The sequence below is a fragment of the Dipodomys ordii genome, unplaced genomic scaffold, assembly GCF_000151885.1.
Source record: "Dipodomys ordii isolate 6190 unplaced genomic scaffold, Dord_2.0 Scaffold14, whole genome shotgun sequence".
In the NCBI taxonomy this organism is placed as follows: Eukaryota; Metazoa; Chordata; class Mammalia; order Rodentia; family Heteromyidae; genus Dipodomys; species Dipodomys ordii.
The window spans coordinates 10510874-10533608 of record NW_012267230.1 but is presented as its reverse complement, the minus strand read 5'-3'; the positions used below and the strand labels follow the sequence as shown (position 1 = coordinate 10533608).

At 54.3% G+C, this 22735-nt stretch overlaps 2 protein-coding genes across 4 annotated transcripts in view; one reads left to right on the top strand and one right to left on the bottom strand.

Annotated features, from left to right (window-relative positions):
- The first annotated feature begins 1657 nt into the window (after window positions 1-1657).
- Nubp1 (nucleotide binding protein 1) lies at window positions 1658-12542 on the top strand. Of its 3 annotated transcripts, XM_013011621.1 has the most exons (11): window positions 1662-1958; window positions 2037-2141; window positions 3718-3851; window positions 6371-6439; window positions 8139-8171; window positions 8980-9070; window positions 9548-9702; window positions 9816-9926; window positions 10087-10189; window positions 11873-11956; window positions 12305-12542. In XM_013011621.1, the coding sequence occupies exons 1-11, from the start codon at window positions 1940-1942 to the stop codon at window positions 12361-12363; spliced, it is 963 nt and encodes a 320-aa protein (XP_012867075.1). In that variant the 5' UTR covers window positions 1662-1939; the 3' UTR covers window positions 12364-12542. The 3 variants fall into 3 exon arrangements, with proteins under 3 accessions (XP_012867077.1, XP_012867075.1, XP_012867076.1); XM_013011623.1 differs by lacking the exon at window positions 12305-12542 and having other exon boundaries at window positions 1658-1958; window positions 10087-10193; window positions 11873-11924; XM_013011622.1 differs by lacking the exons at window positions 1662-1958; window positions 2037-2141 and adding an exon at window positions 2937-3544.
- Tvp23a (trans-golgi network vesicle protein 23 homolog A (S. cerevisiae)) overlaps window positions 7400-22735 on the bottom strand; it is a 22655-nt gene continuing 7319 nt past the window's right edge. Inside the window, exons 4-12 of the mRNA XM_013011212.1 lie at window positions 22505-22641; window positions 15054-15198; window positions 14261-14350; window positions 13910-14038; window positions 13665-13793; window positions 13152-13208; window positions 12722-12917; window positions 8270-8410; window positions 7400-7543 (exon numbers count right to left, since the gene is read on the bottom strand). Of these exons, the coding sequence (XP_012866666.1) occupies window positions 13152-13208; window positions 13665-13793; window positions 13910-14038; window positions 14261-14350; window positions 15054-15198; window positions 22505-22641 (687 nt within the window). The 3' untranslated portion in view covers window positions 7400-7543; window positions 8270-8410; window positions 12722-12917. The remainder of the gene's footprint in view (window positions 7544-8269; window positions 8411-12721; window positions 12918-13151; window positions 13209-13664; window positions 13794-13909; window positions 14039-14260; window positions 14351-15053; window positions 15199-22504; window positions 22642-22735) is intronic.

Sequence of the window (22735 nt, the reverse complement as noted above, 5' to 3'; positions counted from 1 at the left end):
GTCTTTGTTTTGGGTGGTACTGGGCAGAAGGAGGAACAGGAAGAGACCAGGTGGATTTTAGGGCAGTGAACTATGACCCTGAGGTAGAGGGTCAAATCCTGTAAAAGGGATGGCAGCAAGCTAGACCGCAGTAAATCGCAGAGTCTCTTCTCCCTGCCGGTCTGTCCTTGGAGCCCCAGGTCCCCAGGCCTTTGCTGACTCCTGCTGTCCGCTCAGCAATCCCCACGCCACCCTTTCCCAACAGTAGACTCCCCTTCAGCCCTTAGGCTCCCACTGAGATGGAAGCCTCTGGAAATTTCCCCCTGCCTCCTCTTCTGGTCTGCCATTAAACCCAGGGCCTCGTGAATGCTAGGCAAGCAACCTACCACTGAGCTACACTCTCCTTTTTTCTTTTTTTTAATAATAGGGTCTTACTACTCTGCCCAAGCTGGCCTTGAACTTTGGATCCACCTGCCTCTGACCTCAAGTAGCTGGGATTACAGGCATGCACCACCATGCCCCCAGCTAAATCGCGTACTCCACTGTTGTAGCACTCAACACACTGTAGTTACAAGACTAGATTCTGTAGCGAGTGAGACTGCACTCTAGGTCAGCGGGCGCTCAATGTAGACACACATGAGCACACACCACCACACACACCACTCACATTCCCACCCAGGCATGTGACTTGAAGGGAGTAGTTTATATTAAATTTCAGTTTCCTCAACCAAAAATGGAGACAGTAAAGCCTAACAGATAGGACTAAAGGGACAGACATGAGGAAGTTCACTTAAAACAAACATACACACACTAGCCCGCAAATAGGAGGTCTGAACAAAATGCTGTAGTGACTGGAAGCTGACCCTTCCCTATGTAGTGACTAGGCTCCTCTCTGTCCGTAGAGCTGTTGTGGAGAGAAGTTATGCAGTCTTTAGACTGTGCAAAGCAGCAAACGTTGATGCACCAACAGCAGAGAACATGCGGTAAGAGGACTGTGGTTTCTCAACACCATTCCCTAAAAGAAACAGGCTCTGGGAGGAATAGCTGCAGCAATAATAGCCAGAGAGCCTGCAAGTGCTCTTTGCTTCAGAAAGCAAGACAAAGCTCCCAAAAGGTGGGCTGGCATCAAAAGGACATCGAAGAGTCCTTGAAAAGGCCTCCCTGGCCAAATCTGAGGGTGGTGGTGGCAGCTGGCCAGAAAGAATAATTTATCCTGAAACATAAATGATAGAATAGTGTGTTGTAAACACAGAGTTTAAACCAGGTGTGGTCGCTCACTCCTGTCATCTTAGCTACTCAGGTGCTGAGATCAAGGATGGAGGCACTGGGTGTTTTTGTTTTTTGCTGGGGCAAAAAAGCCTGTGAGACTCCATCTCCAAAATAACCAGAAAAAAAAAGCTAGGCTGGAGGCAGGACTCAAATGATAAGCGCACCAGCCTAGCAAGCACAAGGCCCTGAGTTTAATCAGCACAAAACAAAAAGGCTGGAAGAATGATTCAAGTAGGAGGATGTCCACCTGGCAAGTTTGAAGCCCTGACTTAAACCCCCAATACTGCAAAAACAAACCAACACCACCCACGAATCCATAGTGAAAAAACAATTTTTAATGAAAAAGTTAATCATGAACAGGAATGTACCAGGATAATAGAGATTAAAAAGGAGGCTGAAGAGACCTAACAAGTACTCCTGGATTTGGAACCTCTGAGGAAACAGGAATACAGGTTGGCTGTGAGATAACAGAGCCGCACCAACGTTACGCTTGTTGGGCCACAAGCATTTAAGCTACCCGGCCCCAGCCCAGCTGCCCGGGAGGGCCACGCCCACTCTGCAAGAGGTGTGCGCGTGCGCAGTCTTAGTTTCCCAGACTTATTTCGCGCGGCCCGAGCGGTAGATTGGGCCCGCGAGGCGGAAGTGCACCGCCGCGGGTTCCGGTGGGCGCGACGGCGACCAGAGCGGCAGAATGGAGGAGGCGCCTGACGGTGAGCTGGCGCGGCGGGCGTGCGCGGCAGGGCCGGAGGGCAGCGAGCGGCTCTAACCGTGACTTTGTCTCTGCGCAGGTTGTCCCGGGGCCGATAGTGCCCAGGCGGGCCGCGGGGCCTCGTGTCAGGGATGCCCCAACCAGCGGCTGTGTGCTTCCGGAGCCGGCGCCGCCCCGGACCCGGGTGAGGAAGGGGCAAGGCCGCCACAGGAAGTGAAAGCCTCGGGCCCGGAAGAGGCGGGGTGTGTGGGGGGGGAGGGGGGGGAGATCGCGTCGGTAATGAGAGGGCGGGACATGGAGGATGAATGACAGGTACTATGTCGTGGGAGGCGTGGTTTTTAAAGAGAAAGGCGGGGAAAAGAGCGGAAATGGGGGCGGGGCCTGAGCGGTAAATGAAAGGTACCGAATCCCAGTGTCCAGCAAGAGAATAAATAAATCACAGTGGCAAGAAGTACCAGGAAGGGGGCTGGGAAGGTGGCTCAGTGGTAGAGCGCTTGCCTTGCATGCATGAGGCCCTGGGTGCGATTCCTCAGCACCACATACACAGAAAAAGTTGGAAGTGGCACTGTGGCTCAAAGTGGTAGAGCACCAGCCTTGAGCTGAAGAGCTGAGGGACAGCGCCCAGGCCCAGAGTTCAGGCCCCACGACTGACACACAAAAAAGAAAGAAAGAAAAAGTACCCAGAAGGATCGATTTTGAGAATCTGAGGGTCTTGAAAAAAGCAGGAAGGCAAGCCAGATGTCATAGTGCACACCTGTAATCCCAGCACTTTGGAGGCTGAGGCAGAAGGATTGGAAATTATCAGCCACCCTAGCCTACATAGGGACACCCTGCCTCAACAGCAGAAAGACTTGAATGCAGGGCCATGCACTCTTGCTTGGCTTTTCCACTCATGGCTGGCCGTCTACTACTTGAGCCACACCTCTGTCCGGCTTTTTCTGGTTAATTGGAGATAAGAATCTGGCTGGCTGGCTGGTTTTGAAGGGAGATTCTCAGATCTCAGCCTGCTGAATAGCTAGGATGACAGGAGTGAGCCACTCATTGGTGTCTGGCTTTGGGAGAAGAATCTTGAAGGAGTTCAAAGAGATTGGATCTTGACCGTGAACAAGGGTCTTAACCTCTCTTAACCTCCTGATCCTCATCAAAAATAGTGAGAAAAATAATTCTGTTGTCATTGGAAGGATTTGAAATCAGATGGAAGATTGAAAGCACAGTAAGTGAGGACAGGTGACAGGTCCTTATGACAAACCTACCAGGATTTCTCATCCTGAGCACCAGTTTCTGGTGTTTCCGACCTGACCATTCCTTGTTACAAGGTATTGATTGTCCTGTGCACTATAGAACATTTAGAGCACCCCTGACCTCTACCACTAGATGTCAGCAGCACCCCCTGCAGTGACACTCCATGAATGTCTTTAGATGTTGACAGTTGGGTCCCCTAGGGAATTTTGCCCAGGTTGTGAACCTTTAGCATCTGGAAGGTTCTGTTCAGGAACTGAAAGGACAACAGGTGGCAGCTTCCTTTAGACAGCCCCCATCCTCCTGGGTTCCTGTTCTAGTGGATGAAACAAACCCAGAAACCAGCAGGTAAGAGTTCAGATGTGATGCTAGTCTCGTTTCCTTCCCACACTCGACAAAGTGGCACCTCACGCAGGATCCTTTGAAACAGTCCCTAGGACTGTGACACTTCCTGCTCTCAGGGGGAATGACACTCAGTGACTCAGGCAGGGACTTCATTACCTGAATTGCTTTCTTTGCAGCCATAGAGGAGATCAAAGAGAAAATGAAGACTGTGAAACACAAAGTCTTGGTGTTGTCTGGGAAAGGCGGTGTCGGGAAAAGCACTTTCAGTGCTCACCTCGCCCATGGCCTCGCTGAAGATGAAAACACGCAGGTGGGGCCCAGGGATGAGGGTCATGATGTCTTGCGGAGAAGGGGTTCCTTACACTAAGTACACTGGGCCTTTTTCACCATCCCCGCCCCTGTGGAGAACAAGAAACAGTCGGGTGGTTGGCTGAGCCGTTTCCCTGGGCTTTCCAGCCAGGAACGTGGACTGCAAGGGTCCATTTCTCCTCACAGTCTGTAACTTCCTATGTTGTGCTCAGACTCTTCAATACTTTAACCTCATGTGGCTGTTATCTAAGCCAAAAGTCTGCAAACTGTATTCATTGGGCTAAATCCAACTCACCATCTCCTCCAAGCTACAATCAGTGCTTACATTTCTAAGTGATTGCTCTTAAATTGTTACGTAAGTACTCCATACTAGCCTTGATGTTGCCCATAGAGTGCTTCCTATTTGGCTCTTCTGGACAAATGTTTGGTTCTGTTCAAGTGCACAGTAGCAGGAACGCTTGTGGCGCCCATTGCTGCTCTCTGGGTGACAGCTGTGTAGTGGAGGTGTGGTGGGTCATGTCACAGCTTCTCCAAACCACAGCCATGACCTGGGCAGCTGCTCAGGCTGTCTCTATCTCTGCCTTGCCACATGTGAAATGGGTTCAGGCCATAAGGGAGATGTGTGCCTGCTGATAGCAAGGACTCCATGAATGACTTAATAGCCATCGCTGCTACCCCACTCTGAGGAAAGCAAAGACAGTGACTCTGTGTGTGTGTGTGTGTGTGTGTGTGTGCGCGTGCGTGTGCGCGTGCGCATGCGCGCGCATATGCGCACAGAGCTCGTGCAGAATAAGTCCAAATCTCCCTGTCCTTTTAGTTAGGCAGCAATCTCGTATGAGATGACACAGCCTCGGGAGACTAGCACTAGAACCCTTTGTCTTCCTAAGTACGGTTTGGGAGTGCTGGGTAAAGGACAGATTAGGGTTTTGACTGCCCCCACTGTCTCACTCCCCACCTAACTGGCGAGGCCTCATCTTGCTGTCAGCTCCCCTGAAGGGAGAAGCGATTCTGACTGCTATAGGCCAGGGCTCGGCAGCCTGGCTCAGACAGGAGGGGAAGCAATCACAGGTCCTGCTGAGCGGCACATGTAACGGGTCTAGGCCAGTGATCTGGGTACAGAACTGGCCAGAAGCCATTCCAGTCTCCAGAGGAAGAGCACACCATCTGTGGATTGCTCATTTCCCTGCTGTGGTGTGGGTGTGCTCATCCTTGGAAGGAAACGGATGTAGTTGTTTCCAGAAGGAAGCGTGGGACTGGGAAAGGCCTGCTGGGGTCACCATGATGGCCACACCTCCCCCAGGTCTGAGGCACTTATGTGAGATGGCCCCTGAAGTTTGAGATAAACAGGTGAGAACGAAGCCCTGTCCACACCTGGGTCTGGCCAGAGGGCACAAGAGACCCACGGGAGCTGGGGGGAGTGGGGTCCAGACCGCAGCTTTGCCAGGCACGCAGGGAGATTACAGAGAGAAGCAAGAAACAAACCTGAGGCAAGGTACAAAGTTAGCCGGGGTGCTTCCCTTTGATGTGAGACATCCCCGTTGTGGAGATGAATACTGACTGGTCCTGCCCTTCGCCCAGCCCCTGAAGGCCTTCTCAGACCTTCCTCAGCCCTACGTGGAGGGTGTGGGCCACAGCATCTCCTGAGACAGAGCCTAAGCCCCCAGTGAGCACTCTGCTCCCTTAAGTTTCTCTTGAGAATGGGACTTGGTGGGAGCTGGGCTGGGGTCTCTTGCCTCCTTTCAGACCCTGCAGGGAGGGAGAAAGAGCCCTCATATTGCAGACTGGGATTTAAGCCCAGCTTTCTTCCTCTCCCATGGAACGGGGCATTGGGCATCTGTGGGCCTGTTTCCTCATGTGTAAAGCAGAGACGGTAATGCCTGTGCCCAGGTAGTAAATGGGCTGAAGTTGAGTGGTCACATGGCCTTACCCCACAATACGATGACCACTGGGAGTTTTGAACCATGCGTCGGTGACCTGGCAGGGCCGTGTTCTATCACTCCTGACCTCCAAGTGCTCCACGTTAGCCCAGCTTCCTCCTGCCTTCTCCCTGCCTCCCCCTCCACTGTATGTTCCATGAAGTGTTTCTTGGTTTCTTTTTGTGTGTTTTTTTTTTTTTTTGCCGGGCCTGGGCCTGGAACTCTGGGTGGGTGCTATCCCTAAGCTCCTTGCCCAAGGCTAGCACGCTACCACTTGAGCCACAGCACCACTTTCAGCTTTTTCTGGGGTTCATTGGAGATGAGAGTCTCACGGACTTTTCTGCCTGGGCTGGCATTGAACCACAATCCTCAGATCTCGGCCTCCTAAGTAGCTAGGATTACAGGTGTGAGCCACTGGTCCCTGGCAAGTTTTTACTTTTATTTTTTAACTGTTTTTATAAAGGTGACTTACAGAGGGGTTTCAGTTACATAAGGCAGGTAAAGTCAGGTATATTCCCTTTTGGACACTGTCCCCCTTTCCCTCGCTCTCTGTTTTCCCCTCTGTTCCATGAGTTTTGTAACCCCTGGCATCATCCATCCCCAGGTTGCTCTTTTGGACATCGATATCTGTGGACCGTCGATTCCCAAGATAATGGGGCTGGAAGGAGAACAGGTAAGGCCCATTGTCTTAGAGGACAAATGTCGCACTTACGCCTGTGTGTAGCAGCAGCCATGGCCTTCAGCAGCAGCGAGGCGGGGGGCAGAAGTGGATATGGAGCCCTGCTTCCCCTGCCTTCTCAGGAAGGGAAACGGCAGCGAAATGCAGAAGTGAGAGGCGGAAATTCTCCACAAACACTGGGGCCGGGCTCTGCCGTCTGTCTCCGGAAGCCAGGGAAACTTTCTGTGCTGTGGTCTCCCCTGGGGAACTGAGACTTGGGGGCTGGGGAGTGACGCAGGCAAGGACAGGGCCAGCAGCATGCAGAGGCCGGCCCTCCCCGCTGGGAAGCTGTCCTCAGCTGTGCATGGAAGGTGGGCGGGGGTGCTGAGGGGCAGGAGTCTGATACAACTGCCCTGTCCTTGGCCCTGGGAGGGTTGCTGGAGGCCAATGTGGCCAGTCCTGGTGGCATGGAGGATGTTAGAGGGCAGGGACGCCAACCATTGCCAAGTGAAAAAGCAGGATCCAAATGTCCTCCATCTCTTGCTCCATCAGGAACACATTTTCTGTCCACCTAACATGGGTATCAACTAAGTATTTGATAAGTGGGAGCATTTAAATGTGCATGGTAGTACATGCCTGTAATCCCAGCTTCTCAGGAGGCCAAGGCAGGAAGATGGTGTGAGCACAGGAGTTGGAAGCTAGCCTGGGCAACGTAGCAAGACGCTGACAGAGAAGTAAAAGGAAAGGAAGCAATTCTGTGCTGCGGGGCCACCACGTTTGCCCTTGCACATTATGACTTAGGAAACAACTATAAATAAAAAGGGAGTAGGTTTTTGTCTTTGTAAATAAGACTTTAAAATCAGTCATAAAGGCCCATAGATCATAGGATTCTAGATATATGAAATGTGCAGAATAGGCAAATTGGTAGAGACCGAGCAAATTTGGGGTCACTTGTGTTGGGGATGCAGGGAGGCTGGGGGCATGGTTTCTTGTTGGAGGCACAGAAGTTGATGGCTTCACGTTGCTTGTGGTGTGGGCACGCAGCTCTACGAATATACAGCAGCCACTAACGCTATCCACGCACAGATTGTATGGTGTGTTCTGCGTGTCTCAGGAAAGCTGTTAAAAAGTAAGATTTAAAATCAGACCTTTAGTTTTCACTGTTCTATGGGGCTTAAAGGAGCATAATTTTCACTGGGTGTGATGGTGTACGCCTATAATCTCAGTACTTAGGAGTCTAAGGCAGGAGAATCTTGAGTTCAAGGCTAGCCTGGACTACATAACCAATCATGAAAAATTATAAAGCACAATTCCCAAGAGTGATGTGGAATCTGACGTTGCTTCTGTGCTAGTTTCATAAACAAGAGGCCCCGCTGGGGGCAGCACAGAACGCCAAAGCACACACTGCTCTCGGGCCAGGCCTGGGGCCAGCGGTGCCGCCAGAGCAGTTCCCTTCATCCCTGCACCACGAAGACGCAGGCGTCCCACAGTCAGCGCTGCAACCCTCAGCCAGTTTCTCTGGTTCCTTTAAACACCTCACAGACTCAAGAGTCACATTTGAGCTTGGGAAGTTTTGGTTCCCCACTAGAATGAACCAGAGCCCCAGAAAGACTCTTGCAGTGCTTTGGACTGAGGACATGGCCCCCTTCAGATGACACGTTCATGTGTGGAGGCCTGGTGTGGCTCATGCAGATGCCATGCTGTGTTCACGCAGGTTCACCAGAGCGGCTCGGGCTGGTCTCCTGTGGTGAGTCCCCCCTCCCTGCCTGACTGTGAAGTAGTGACACGTATGTCAGTGACGTCACGCTGCTGTACAGCACGTTGGCGGCATTTGTCTACACTTACCTGTGGGTTAGGCCTCAGATTTTACGAGGTACTTTTTGGGGTCTGGGGCTGTTGTTAAAACCAGAATTGCCAAACTGTCAATCAAGGGATGCAGACAGTAAATACTTGTAGCTCATAGACCGATATTCTTTGCTGGCGTAGCTGGAAAGAAACATGACTAAATATCAGTTGCATTCCAGTAAAACTTCAAAGAACTATGTGGGCAGGGTGACCCACACCTCTGATCCCAACTACTTGGTGGGAGACGGGGCGCAGAGATTGGGAGAATTACAGTTCGAGGCCAACCCAGGAAAAAGTGAACTTAACTCCCAATCTCAATCAACCAGGTGGGTGTGGTGGTGTGTGCCTGTGCTACCAGCTTTATGAGAGGCATAAACAGGAAGACTGCAGTCAGGCTGCTCTGGGCATAAAGGCTGAAGACCCTATATGGAAAAGAACAAAAGCAAGGAGAGCTAGAGGCGTGGCTCAAGTGGAAGAGTGCCTGGCTAGCAAGCCCCAGGCCCAGTTGAAACCCTGGGAAATAATAGGCTAAAATTGGCAGCCCAGGGCCCTGGCTGCCAGCCTTGCCAAGCGGCTAAGGAGATGACGGGACGGTGCCCTGGGCAGGGTGGCATCGAGTCCCTGAGCAGTTTTGTCAGCCAGGCCCCGGGTAGGGCATGGGAGTGGCCCCGTGCGGCTCTGGGTGAAGTGAGTTTTGCTGTCCCCTGCAGTACGTGGAGGACAACCTGGGGGTGATGTCCGTGGGTTTCCTGCTCAGCAGCCCTGACGACGCTGTCATCTGGAGGGGACCCAAGAAAAGCGGTTTGTCACCTGCTGCCTCTCCTGTCCCATGTCACCTGCGGGGCTCTGTGGTCCTTCTCATTGTCTTGTTACCTTGGGGGCTGGGGGGGGGGCAGGCCCCACACAGGTTAGGCCCGTGTGTCACCAGTCATTTCTATGCCTCTGCTTGCCCCTGTCTTCTGGGTTGAGCAGAGCCTTGAGGCTGACCCAACCTTTTATACAATTTTTAATTTCTATTGTGTTGGTCTCCAAGCCCCTGGGACTACTTGTAGTGGGTTTTCTGGTGGCTCAGCAGTGCTGGGGAGAGCGCGTAGGTGTGCTGGGGAGAGTTGTGCAGTCTTGTCAGTGCTGCGGGGGCCAGATGTGCCCCAGATGCCTCACTGTGGGCAGCCAGACGTGTCTGGTTCCAGGCTGGAGCTGCCCATGGGGAAGCGCTGCTGCGGGGCACAGAGCCAGGCACACGTGCTCTCCCCGGCAGCGGCCTCCGCTCCCTTCCAGGCATGATCAAGCAGTTCCTGCGTGACGTGGACTGGGGAGACGTGGACTACCTCATCGTGGACACCCCGCCCGGCACTTCTGACGAGCACCTCTCGGTGGTCCAGTATCTGGCCGCAGCGCATATCGATGGGGCGGTGGTCCTCACCACCCCCCAGGTGAGCGACGCCAGGGTGGCCAGGGACAGACGGCTCCCCGCGAGACCGTGGAGAGGGTGCCGCCGGCCATCTGCCCCGCCACGCCAGGTTCACTGTCTACTTGGCCTCGGCAGGAGGTTTCGCTCCAGGACGTCCGGAAGGAGATCAGCTTCTGCCGCAAGGTGAAGCTGCCCATCATCGGGGTGGTGGAGAACATGAGCAGCTTCGTCTGCCCCAAGTGCAAGGTGAGGGTGGGCGTGGGGGCCGCACAGACCCCACTTCCTGGCCCCCAGCCCCCGGCCCGATCCTGGACGGCTCACTGAAGCAGAGTGCTGGCATGGCAGTGTCGGGGTCCAGCTGGGGGCCGCCGCCTCACAATTCCCTCCCCCTCTGCCGTCCTCACAGAAAGAATCCCAGGTGTTCCCTCCCACGACCGGGGGTGCAGAGGCCCTGTGCCAGGACCTGGGCACCCCTCTCCTCGGCAAGGTGCCTTTGGACCCGCACATAGGTGGGTGAGTCTGGGTGCCGCACAGCGGGGTGGGGTCTTCTTGCCCACCCAGCCCTGCTGGCATGGCGTGGGGCAGGCACAGAGGAACCGCGGGCATCAGAGCCAGACCCCGGGAGCTCATGCTTCAGCTGCCACCCTGAGAGGCTGTCCGTGTGACTGCCACATCAGAGCAATGGGGAAACTGAAGCAGACATGTCCTAATTGGGCAGTCTCTGTGAGGGGCTGCTGGAGCTGGCCTGGGAGAGCAAAGCCAACTCTCTCGGACACTGGAAGTGGCACTAGGGAAGGGAGACACCCAGGAGAGGGGGACAGGCAGTGGCCACGGCAGCTGGGGTAGGTTTGAGACCACCTCATGGAGGTGTGAGGCTCCGAACAGCTGGGGTGTGTTCACACAAAATAAAGGCTCTTTAACCCCCTGTGTGCTCAAGACAGTAGGTCTGGCGCTCTGAAGGGTTCTGCCCTGAGAGAGGGTGACCTGCCTCCACCCCCACTCTCCTCCGCTCCTGACCCCTGGCTGCCTGAGAAGGCTTGAGCTCACGCAGCTGAGCCCGCCACGCCGGGGAAGCGCGAGGCGGCTGTGCCCGTGTGCTGCACTGCTGGCATGGGGCGGGGGTCCTGGCCGGAAAGGGCAAAGCGGCTGTGGGGAAGGCTGGGTCTGCACCCAAGCACAGGAGTCAGTTTTGTCTGTCAGGGTAGAGGGACTGAGAGATGCACGTCAGGTCTGGGCCAGTGGTCAGTGTTTTGGCTTGGAGAGGAAAGGACACACGCAGCAGAGAAGTGACAGGAGAAACGAGTCAAGGCCACCATGCTGCCCGGCCCCAGCCGAAGGCCCTGTGGGCAGCTGCTCCTCCGGACGCCGTGTCTCTGCCTCAGGCAGGTCTAAGACAGGATTAGGGGTCAGGAGACTTAGTGGGGTAGATGCCTGAGAGGACACGAGGGGACCCGATGTCATGCTGGAGTAGAGAGAAGAGAGGGCGACCTCAGCCACTCCCTCGCCCTGTGCCCTGGGGTCACACATGGTCCCCGGGTCCTGGCAGCTGCTGTTGACCTGAAGGATGTACACACGCCATATTGTTCCCAGTTTTTTTTTTTTTTTTTTTTGGTCGGTCGTGGGGCTTGAACTCTGGGCCTGGGTACAGTCCCTCAGCTCTTCAGCTCAAGGCTAGAGCTCTTGAGCCACAGCGCCACTTCTGGCTTTTTCTGCTTATGTGGTGCTGAGGAATCGAACCCAGGGCCTCATGCATGCAAGGCAAGCACTCTACCACTGAGCCACCTTCCCAGCCCCCCAGTTCTGGACGGATGGCTGCCAGCACACCAGGATGTTTGGACTCTCTCTTTTGCTATCTTCTCTTGTATTCCATGGGTGTCATTATCCTTTTACTTAGAGAACTAGTCCTGCTCTCCTCCTGTGCTGGGTTGCTGATCTTACTATGTGAACCCCCACCACACCCCTGTCCAAGTTTCAGATCACTTCTCCAGAGCCCTGCTCACTTGCAGAAATGGCAGCCGGGGGCCTGTGTGGAGGGCACCTGGCCAAGGTCCTGGCAACCCCAGCTCTTGCCCAGCTTTGGGCTCCACGAGTGGGGCGGGCCCAGGCACCCACACATCGACCCTGGCACAGAGAGAGCCCCAGAGCCTGGCTGCAGAGATCTCACTGGCTCCCATGTGTCTCTTATCTTTTAGGTAAGAGCTGTGACAAAGGCCAGTCTTTTTTTGTTGAAGCACCAGATTCGCCAGCCACATTAGCCTACAGAAATATAATCCAAAGTAAGTGTTTGAGCCTCACGCTGGCAGACACCTTCCGGCCGGGGCATGTAAAGGAGCAAAGCGCGCTGAGCGAGCAGGCGGTGTCACACTGACAATCACAGTGGCCGCCCCGGGCCTCAGGTGTGCCCAGCGGGGGAGAGGGGCTCATGGGACATGTCCCCACTCATCAGCGCTGTGAACAAATCCATGGCTTTACAGAGGGTGAAATTTACGGAAGTCCTTCTCATTGGAGTCATTGAAAACACACTACAAAATCCCAAACCAGCTAGATCCAGCTGACAGCCCCGCGGTGGCCTCAGGCTTCAGGCAGAGGTGACAGTGAGCTCTCACATCTCATCTGATTTCCAGGAATCCAGGAGTTCTGCGCCTCCCAGCAGCCACACAGAGAGAACCTCATCAGCTCCTGAAACTCGGGGTGCAGTGAGGACCAGCCATTTCCAGCCACAGGCCCCAGCAGCATCGCTCAGGCCCGACAGTGTGAGGACCCGATGCTGGTTTGTCACTCAGAGCGCCTTCAGTCCCCCTCTTTACACACACACACGCGCGCGCGCGCGTTATTGTAAAATAAAAGATCTCTCCCAGCCTGTCCTGTGCGGCCTGCTTCTGGAAGTCCCAGGACAGGGCCACGGAGGCTGCTCTGTTGAAGCCACCAGGAGCCCCTGCCTGTGGCCCCGACCTCTAAGGATACGCAGCCTGGGGGGCAGGGGCGGGGGGGGGGGAAAGCACAGGGTAGGGGCGTGGCTTCCACAACTGTCCCATGCTCACCATCCGAAGAATCTAGCGGAGGCAGAGCTTCATGCTGGGCTTCACTCTGGGGTCAGTGCACATGGTCAGCTGGGGGTCCGTCAGAAATCTCTGGAGGAGCCCGAGTCACCATATGACAGAGGTCCGCGTGTGGTGGGTGTTACCACACATCGTCATCTCCAGGCCAGGCTCACATGCCAGCGAATCTCAAGGCTTCCTGAGAGACAGGTGTGAATAAAGGCTGAGACACAGGAACAGAGAGCAGCGGATCAGAGAGGAGCCCCCTCCTCTCTTCCCTCCCTCCTCTCCCTTCAAGCCTGCTTGTGTGAGGACGGGGGGGGGGGGGTAGGGTGCGGCGCTCAGAGCTCCCAGGCGGCCTGTGCAGCGTGGCTCTCGCCCTGCTGGGTCCTCAGAGCAGGTGCTCCCAGCTCCGGGGCTGATGCACGCTCACCTAACGCTGATGGATCTCTAGCCCGAGCCCCGGCTTCTGGAAGTCCCCTGGAGAGGCCTGCAAGGGAAGAGTCGGCATGGTTCTGAGCTCCTGCTGCGAGCGACTGGCCAGGAGGCCGCGGACCTGCTGGCTGTGGGTCTGACCTCTGCAGCCTCGTTCCATTCAGGATGGCTCCAGCCATCTGTGACACACTCACCTGTCCCTCCAAACCAGAACAACCCCTGTGATTCCTCTTAAGACCAAAGGGAAGCCGCAAAGGACAGACATGGTGTCTAAGTGGTCCCTCGAGACCATGGGTAGAGAATAGGGGGCACCCCCACTGGGGAGGCCGTGGGAACTAGTGTTGAGGACATTTCAGCGTGGGAGACCACGACAGCTCTGGAGGCGATGTGGAGCTGGCTGCAGCCTTGGGTTTGAGATGGACAATTGTGTGTATTTCCTATCAGCCCCACTGGTGGGGAAGGACCCGCGATTCCCCCACAAGCCTCCCGTCGGCGCGGGACCGTCACGCACCGTCTGGAACACTGTCTGCGACAGAAAGCTGGCCGCCACCTTGCTGAGGTCGCTGTCGCCGCCCATCTTGCAAAGGATGTAGCCATAGAGGTTGGCAGCTTGCAGTGAGATCCCGGCCACCACGAGGGCCTGCGCCAGGACAGCAAAGCCAGCCGCTCAGAGCCAAGGCAGCTGCTCAGCTGCGGGGGAAGCGCACCCGCTGCCCCGCCTCGCCCCCGCAACCACGGGCTTGATGCCGTCCTCACCAGCCACTTCAACTTCAGGGAGAACAAGGTAGTGAAGAAGAACACCATCCAGATGAGGGGGCAGATGATGAGACCCAGCCAGAAGATGCGCGCCTCGGCCTCCGTGGTGGCCACGTGGTGAGGGGAGGCCTGTGAGGATGGCGGAACGGCTCTCACGGGTTTTGTGGGTGGACATGAGTTTCACAGAGCTCCCACACCGGTGGGATCTGTAGGAGTGTGTGTGTGTGTGTGTGTGTGTGTGTGTGTGTGTGTGTGTGTGTGTATCCAGATACATGCAGTTCCAGGGGAGCCAGGCCAACTGCACGCTGCGTCTCCCCAGACCCCATGCTGCCACGTTGACTTGCAGCATACCTTTCTGGCTTCAAACACCCAGTGGCTCCTCCCGTCCTCATCTATCTGGTTCCACCACCGTAGGCCCACCAGAAGTCTTCCGGTTACATTCTGAGGCAGATGGACAAAAAGACCCCTGAGGAAGCCACTGGCCACAGTGGGAGCTGGTAAACTTGGGCTGGCTTTTCCGATCAGCTTTGAACCTTGAAACTGACTTGAAAAAGCCACAGACTCGTTCGGGCATGGCAACTCAAGCCTGCAAATACTAGCTACTTAGGAAGCAGAGATCAAGAGGATCTTGGATTGAAGCCAGCCTGAGCCAAAAGTTGAGACACCTCTTGGCAGCCAATGTACAGCTGGGTGTGGTAACACACACCTGTCATCCCAGCTTCATAGGAAGCATGGATAAGAGCATCGCAGTTCATGCCTGCCCCGTGAAGCTAGCCAGGCTCAGCCAGCCTGCCTGGCTAGCACAAAGCTCTGAGTTCAAACTCTGGTATTAGAAAAAAAAAAAGTGGCAGATACCTTCCCTCCCCAAAATCATCTAGTAACTTATTTATATGTTGCATCATATGAAAGTGTAACAAGAACCCAACATCAAACACCATACATATGCGTCCGCGTCCTCATGGTACATATTCTAAACCACGACTGTGGATACCCAGAGCCCTTTATTCAACACTCTACAATGCGCTTCTCCACCCTCGTGTCCAGCGACATGGCACGGAGTCCCTTCAGCCCAAAGCCCCTGCGGGCCCCACATGCACAGCGAGCTTGAGCCGCAGAGCCCGGAGTCCCACGGAGTCGGTCTTACCTTCACCGACCAGAAGTCAAAGGCCAGGAGAAGCAGCACGGTGACAAAGCAGCCCACAAAGCTGCTGCTGAACCAGTCGCAGCCCACGTAGGTGACGATGGCGCTCACTCGGAAGAACAGGTGGAAGAAGGTGGCCAGCGGGTGCCTGGGGACAGCCCAGAGGCGCCTCAGTCGGAGCCAAGGGGCAGGCCAAACAGTGCCAGAGCTCATGCCTGTCATCCTAGCTACTCAGGAGGCTGAGATCTGAGGATCACAGTTTGAAGCCAGCCTGGGCAGGAAAGTCTGTGAGACTCTTTGTCTCCAGTGAACCACCAGAAAATTGGAAGTGGTGCTGTGGCTCAAAGTGGTGGAGCCCTAGGCTTGGGTGAAAAAGCTAAGAGACAGCACTTAAGCACTGAGTTCAAGCCCCAGTACCAGTATACATGCACACGTGTGTGCGTGTGCACACACACACACACAGTTACTCTTTAATTGCTTCATTGCTTTGGAAACTGCAGTCTGGATTTGTTCTTGTCTTCTGTTGGCTTTTTTGTCTGGCTGGTGGATTTTCAGAAATAGAATCTCCCAATGTAACAAGGTCTAGCCTCACACACTCAGTCCTCTCGCCTCAGCCTCCTGAGTGCTGAGATTACAGGCATGCATCACCACGCCTGACTGGCAGTGTGGATTTTAAAGACCAGCGCCAGCCAAAGTCTTCATCAAATAGCCTGTCCTCAACGCCACGATCCTCGAGTCCCTCAGGAAGGCTGTGACATTCTGGGTGGCACAGGTCCAAGGAGGAGTTAAGACTCCTTCCAGGCTTGTTTTGCTGGGAAGCAGCTGCTGAGAGGGTGGCTAGAACCCATTTCCCACATCAGGTGAGGGGCTGGTCAGATCCAGGGATCCAAGTCTAGCAATGGCCATGTCCAGTTCATGGCTCTCTCTGCTTTTCGTGTGCATTTGAATGCAAGAACAGAGAAAGAAGCCATAGAATTGAACCTTGTTCTTGCCTGGGGACAAGATTGCCTCTCAGGGTGCATGGCCCACACATGGTTTTCAAAAAACAACAAAAAATTCACATTTAAAAATCCCCAATTGAGTAATTGGTCATTGCAGCTGGGTGAAAATTCCAGAGCACAGGTCCTTTCTTCTGGGTTTACCAGTTCCTCTTAAAAAAGAAGTGGGTACCTTGCGCATGTAACTGTAACCCCTCTGTACAGTATTCTTACAATAAAGAGCATACAAAGAAGTGGGGCACAAATGCCAACTCCCACACCGGGCTGGGGAGGCACCGGGAAAGCCTGGAGCCAGATCCTCCTCGCCAGGATTACAGCCCCGAGCCCGCAAAACATGCTTGGGCCTCAGGCTGCTCCTCTGTGGAATGGGAGAACAAATCTGCCCACGATGCCACGGCGAGACACGTGGGCTGTGTCCGCAGAGGCGGCCGCGGCGCTGTGGCCAGCCCCCAACTTGCTATTTTTGAGAACAGACAGGAACCTGAGCGTGTAGTCTATTTGCATGTCCTTTGTTAGCTGGCGATGTTTTTCTCACTGATTAAAAACATACTCAGGCACTGCTATTTATTTCTCCATCCCAGACACCCACTTGCTCTTGGGTGGCGCCTGCTCACCTTATAAATAAAGGTACGGGGAGGAAGGGGAACCCCAAGTGTCAAGAGGAAGGAGGAAGCAGAAGCTGCCTGTCCCCTGCAGCTCCAGACCCCGGCGACAGCTCTGCCTGTCCCCTGGGATCCGCACCTCACCACAAGCCCCAGGAGACCGGGCAGGCACACACCCGCCCCTACTCCATGGTCAAGGCTGGCCGGCCTCCAGGAATGAGGCAGGAAAGGACTGACAAAGGTGAGCCAGGTGCTGCTGCCCACACCTGTCAGCTACTCAGGAGGCTGAGGATGGTGGTTCAAAGCCAGCCTGGGGAAAGGAAAGTCAGTGAGACTCTTAGCTCCAATTAACTAACAGAAAAGCTGCAAGTGGAGCCGTGGATCAAGTGGCACAGTGGTAGCCTTGAGCAGAAAAGCTCAGGGACAGTGCCTGGGCCCTGAGTTCAAACTCCAGTACTTGGAAAACAAAGAGAATTGCTTATGAACCCTTTAGAACTTCGGGGGTTGGGGCACACCAACCCAGGGCCGGATCCATCCCCCTTTCTCAACCACAGTGAGGGTTCATCCACCTGGCTCTGGGGTCCTGCTGCTGGTGACAGCACGCAACTTGGTTACCCCGTCCCGCATGGGCACCCTGGGCCACCGGGCTGTCTGAGTGGATGCCAGCAAAATAATCACACTTGTTACTCAAAAGACAAACGGGGATTGTGTATGGAAGTAAATAGCCAGGCAGACTTCCCTCTGGCTGCCATATCTTCCCCGCCTTGTTTCTGTTCTTTGCTTCTTTTTAAGGAGACATCCCAAGTGCAGAGAGGCTGGGAAGCCTGGCAGAAGCGTGCCAGCGTCGCGGGCCTGAGCACATCGCCACATGAGCACAGTCCGTGCTCATCCTCCTGATGCTCTTGGACTACTCAGCCAGAACGCCAGCCTTCTCCAAAGACAGGCACCCCAGCAGAATGGAAAGCGGGCCCAGAGTTCACAGCACCAGGATCCAAACTGCCACAAAGTGGAATCAGCCCAAATGTCCTCTCCCCACCACCCCCATCCCGGGGCAGGGGAATGGCTGAGCCCTTTCTCCTTGTCATTGTCCCCAAGCACTGCGAGATCACAGCCGTGGCCCTAGCACGGACATCTCTCAGTGCTCTAAGTCAGCTGGGAGTGATTTAAAGCCCACAGAAGAGTGTCGATTGGCTTTGTGTGTACAATGGCTTTGTGTGTGTATGTATGTGTGTGCGCGTGCATACGCACGAGCTACGGGGGATTGAACTCAGGACTTCTCACTTGCAACTTGCTCTCCCACTAGAGCCATGTCCCTGCGCTTTTCTTTGTTTGTTAATTGATTGATTTTACTTCTAGCCTCAGCCTCTGATCCTCCCTCCACCTCCCGAGTAGCTGGAAGTACAGGTGTGTACTACCGAGCCCAGCTTGTCTTTGCAGTACATTCCACTTTTTACCCCTATAATAAACACCAAAGAGAAACAACTTAAAGGAGGAAAGAGGTAATTGGCTCCTGCTTTCAAAGGCTTTGGTCTCCCATTCTCTTATTCCACGGCTGCGGGTTTGTGATAAGGGTGAACACCACAACAGCAGAACCTATGGTGGAGGAGTGTGCTCACCTCATGGCAACTAGAAGAGGTGGAAGAGGAGGGGTGGGGAGGATGGAGGAGCGACTTCAGTTTCCTACTCCAAAGACTGGAGAGGATCCTGTCTTTCTTTGCATCCTTATTTTGTTGTTGTTTGCTTGCTTGTCTGACACAGAGTCTAAAGACATAGCCCAAGATGGTCTTGAACTGGAGATTCCTCCAGTGCCGGCTGAGTTGGCCTTTACTAAGGAAACATCCCTGGGACTCTTTGCCTCCTACGTGGCTCAGCCTATACACCATCCCCAAACAAAGGGTGATCTGGCCTCCAGCCTCATTTGAATCCTGAATGAATATATGAATGTATGAACGAAATACTTCAGTTCTTCACGGTCCCAAAGGAATCCCCCCGGGATCTGACGGACATCCCTGCTTCATCCCGACTGTGAGCAGAAGTTCCCCTTGAGCAACTTGTTCCTCCTCCCCATCGCTTGTGCAATCTAGTGGGTGAACCGGACCTGGGAAAAAGGAAACTGAGTCCTTTGGGATGGAAAGAGTTAATTTCAAAATCTGTAATGTGTGCCTCAATCAAAGAGAACTGAAATTCGTCCAGTTCCCCCATTCTGTGGGTTCCTTTCCCTGGTAATTGGACCTTCCTTAAAGTCAATTCTTGGTGGGACCTGCTTACGTGTCATATTTCTGTGTTTTGTTTTATTTTGTTTGCAAAATAGATTTGAGAGCCGGGGCCAGTGTGACTTGGTCCCCAAAGGCACAGGGGTCAGGGGTTCTCAGTTATAGTAAACTCACCTTCACCATCCTCAATAAAGAACCTCCCCCTCCCCCAATTCTGATTCTCAGTAGTGTTGGAGTATGCTGTGTGCGTGCACATGTGTGTGCAGCAATCAGAGACAAACTAATGTCCCTAGATCAGCCAGCCGAGCCATCACCTGCACTGTCACCTGTCCCCTCCTCCCCTCGCCCTGCCAGCTCTCCTCGGGTCCCACATCACTCCAGATGCCTTGAAAGACCAATGTAAGACATCGACTCCTAACCCAAATCCCCAACAGAGGGATCTGAGTCAGGATTCTTTCTCCCCAGGGACCCCATCACCCTTCAGGGACAGTAGCCATGGTTCACGCAATTGGTCACCAAGAATGTCTGGAAATCACCTGCCCTCTTCCCCCATTCCCATGACTCAAGGTGACCAGTGGCCATGGGCTCTCAGTTCCTACACCTCTTCCACAGCCAAACACAGCCCAAGGACACAGCAGACAGAGTAGTGTGGGGACCAGGGCTGGGGCTCGGGGTGCGGTGGAGATCCTGGGGCTCTGGCACACATCTGTCATCCCAGCAACATGGGAAAGCTCAAGCCCAGGCATAAAGGAGGACCGTATCTCAAAAATAACTGACCCAAAAGAGGGCTGGAGGGATGGCTCAAGTGGCTAAAGCACCTGCTCTGCAAACATGAAGCCTCAAGTTCAGTCCCAGTACTGAGCTGGCCATGATGACCAGACCAACAGAACTAAGCAAAACAATCATACAATGGAATACTACTCAGCATGGTACAACAGGAGCCTGAAGAATACGATGCTAAGTCAAGCAAGCCAGCCACACAAGGGCAGAAGGACAAACAATTCACACCAGGGCCAAGTGCTGATGCTCACACCTGTAATTCTAGCAACTCGGGAGGCTGAGCTCTTGAGAATTGCTGTTAAAAGCCAGCCTAGACAGACAAATCAATGAGACAAATCAACCAGCTAGAAGTGGAAGTGCAGCTCAGCCAGCTGGGGAAAAAAAAAAAAAACCCTCAGTGGGCGTGGGAGATCCTGAGTTCAAGCCCCAGTACCGGCACAAATAGCATTCCACTTTCCTCAAATGAGTGGTGGCTTCCTAGTGACAGGAAGTAGAATGGCAGTTTTGGGGCCCAGGCAGGAGAGTTGTTTAATGGGTGTCGGGTTTCAGTTTTATTGTTTGGGGGTATTTTTTCAACTGTATTTTCTTTTTCGGTCCTAGGGATCGAACCTGCACTTGTCAGGCAGGTGTGTCGCCACTGAGCGACATCCTAGCCCAAGGGTTCCAATTTTACAAAACAAAAAAATTCTATCTTACAGCAGTGCAAACACACCGAACACTACTGACTTTCATGACTAAAAACCATGAAGACAGTAAACGTTATCTTTTCTTTTTTGGCAGTGCGGGGAACTGAATTCAGGACCTTACCAGACAAGTGTTCTCCACCTGAGCCATGTTCCCAGTCCTTTTTATGTTTTTGGTTTCTTTCTCAGCTAGGGATCTTGTCAAGCTTGAGTCTTACGGACTTTCCTGCCGGGGCTGGCTTTGAACTGTGATCCTCAAATCTCAGTTTCCTGAATAGCTAGGATTATAGGTGTGAGCCACAGCCAGCCAACTAAACACAATGTTTTTTTAAAGTCAAAACAAAAGGGGAAGGAATTGTAAGAAGCCCATGGAGGGAACACACACACACACACACACACACACACACACACACACCATGGCTATCTTCTCTGCCTGCCCAGCAAGGAGAAAGAACACCTGCTCTTCTGGTCTCCAAAGAGCCCCCACCAGCACACAGGACCTCTGTCACCTGACAGTGGGGACAGGAAGATGGGCAGGAAGCATCTCTCTGTCCCCAGGGCCCAGCAAGCCTGTGGCCAGGCCATGCTGGTTTAAACAGCTCCATCTCACAGTCAGCTGCGTGGAGGTGGAGCAAGGCGGGGTCACCTGTACAAAGCCACCTCAGGACCCCCAGGTACATCCCACAATTTCACCTTCCCTCAACATCACCATGTCAACAAAGAATCTGCACGTAACCATCCTGACCCAGTCCTGTGATCCTCCTGATCTCTACCACCTCAGTGGGTCAGACTCCAGATGTGAGCCACTGCACCACACCCAAAACTCATGATCTTGCCTCTAGACCCCTGTGTTCAATGGCCACCCTTGCTAACCCTCCAATTCCTCCCCAACCTCAGTCCCAGGCTCAGCTGCCACTATTCCTCCAACCACGATAAGGACTAAGCACCTGCGTGCCTCAGCACTTCCAACCCTGAGTTCTGAAGACTCTTCTCTCTCCACTGTTTTCAGCGAGGAGGAGCGAGGAGGGAGAAGGTGTCCCAGAAAACACTGGGCAATGTCTGGGGACTTCCTTGACTACAAGCATCTGCTGAGCAGAGGCCTACTGTTGCTAAGCACCCTGCAAGGCACACGTGTGGCCTGAGATGGCAGGAGTGTAGCAAGGAAACCAAAGCAACTTCATGGGGCAGGGGCCTCACCCCCTGGGCTGGGCATGGCCCTCTGGCCGGGGGCTGGCATACGGGAGATAATCGTGAAGCTAGCTGCTCCCTGAGCGTCCTTGCCCTGGATCCAGTTCTCTGCCACAGTCCTGTAAGACCATCATGGTCCCTGAGGGAGGGTGCAGAGTGACCCCGAAATACACTGAGGGGGATACATGAGGCCAGGTTTCTTTTATGGCGAGCTGACTTAACAAAGGTCTCAAAATGTGGAGGTATCTCAAAAGGTGGAGGTCCAGGTGGACCTCACAAGCAGCTTCACTGGGAAAAGACTCAGGAAGTGTGTGTGTGTGTGTGTGTGTGTACAAAAAAAAGAGGGGGAAAGGAAAGGCAGGGAGGGCGGTCAGCCAGCAGGTGAGAGAATCTAGGCACTGGTGTTCACACCTGTAATCCTAGCTCCTCAGAATGATCTGAGGATCCTGGTTCAAAGCCAGCTCGGGCAGACACTTCTGAGACTCTTATCTCCAATTAGCCAGCACAAAGGCAGAAGTGGAAGTATGGGTCAAGTGGTAGAGCACCAGCCTTAAAAAGAAAAAAGCCAAGGAAGACCTCAAGCTCCAGTTCCAGTGCAAACACAAAAAGGGAAATGCCTCAAAAGGCCTTTCGGCCTGTCCAGCGCCAGCCAACCCTGCCAGCAATCAGTACCGTCCCTCCCACAGCCCCATGGCCTTCCGCTGGCCTCCGCTGACCCTCTCACAGCCGCTGGGCCTTGCTGTGGGGCGGGGAACCCTTCCCCCAGAGCCTCCATGGCTGCTGCTCCTCCTTCCGCCGCAGCTCAGGCCTTCCCATGCCACCCTTTCCTCCATCCGTGCCCTTCCTGCCCCCAGGCCGCAGGCTCGGGTGGCTGGGGTTGGGGTTGGGGGGGGGTGTCCACAGGTCAGCACCTGGCGCAGGTGGGGGTCTGCGCTGTGCAGGAACGAGGGAAGAAGGGAACGCATCCGCAGCGCTGTCTCCAAGACGTACCTGATCTTCGCCTTCCTGAAGGCCAGCTCCTCTTCGTTGCCGAAGTCCAGGGACACATCCTCCGTGTCGTCCACCAGGGCCTGGGGACGCGGGACGGGTGGCAGCCCCAACCCTGGGGTCCCCGTGACCCCCCCATCCTGCTGACCACCAGCGCAGCCCCAGGCCCCGGGCTTGGTGCACCTGCTCCCCTCTCCTCTTCCCCCCTCCTCCCCCTCCTCCCCCTCTCTCTCC

Excerpts from the sequence above, each read along its gene's own strand:
- Nubp1 (XM_013011621.1), top strand. Across the intron at positions 2,142-3,717 it reads CGGCGCCGCCCCGGACCCGG|CCATAGAGGAGATCAAAGAG; the intron begins GTGAGGAAGGGG and ends CTTTCTTTGCAG. Across the intron at positions 9,927-10,086 it reads TCGTCTGCCCCAAGTGCAAG|AAAGAATCCCAGGTGTTCCC; the intron begins GTGAGGGTGGGC and ends CCGTCCTCACAG.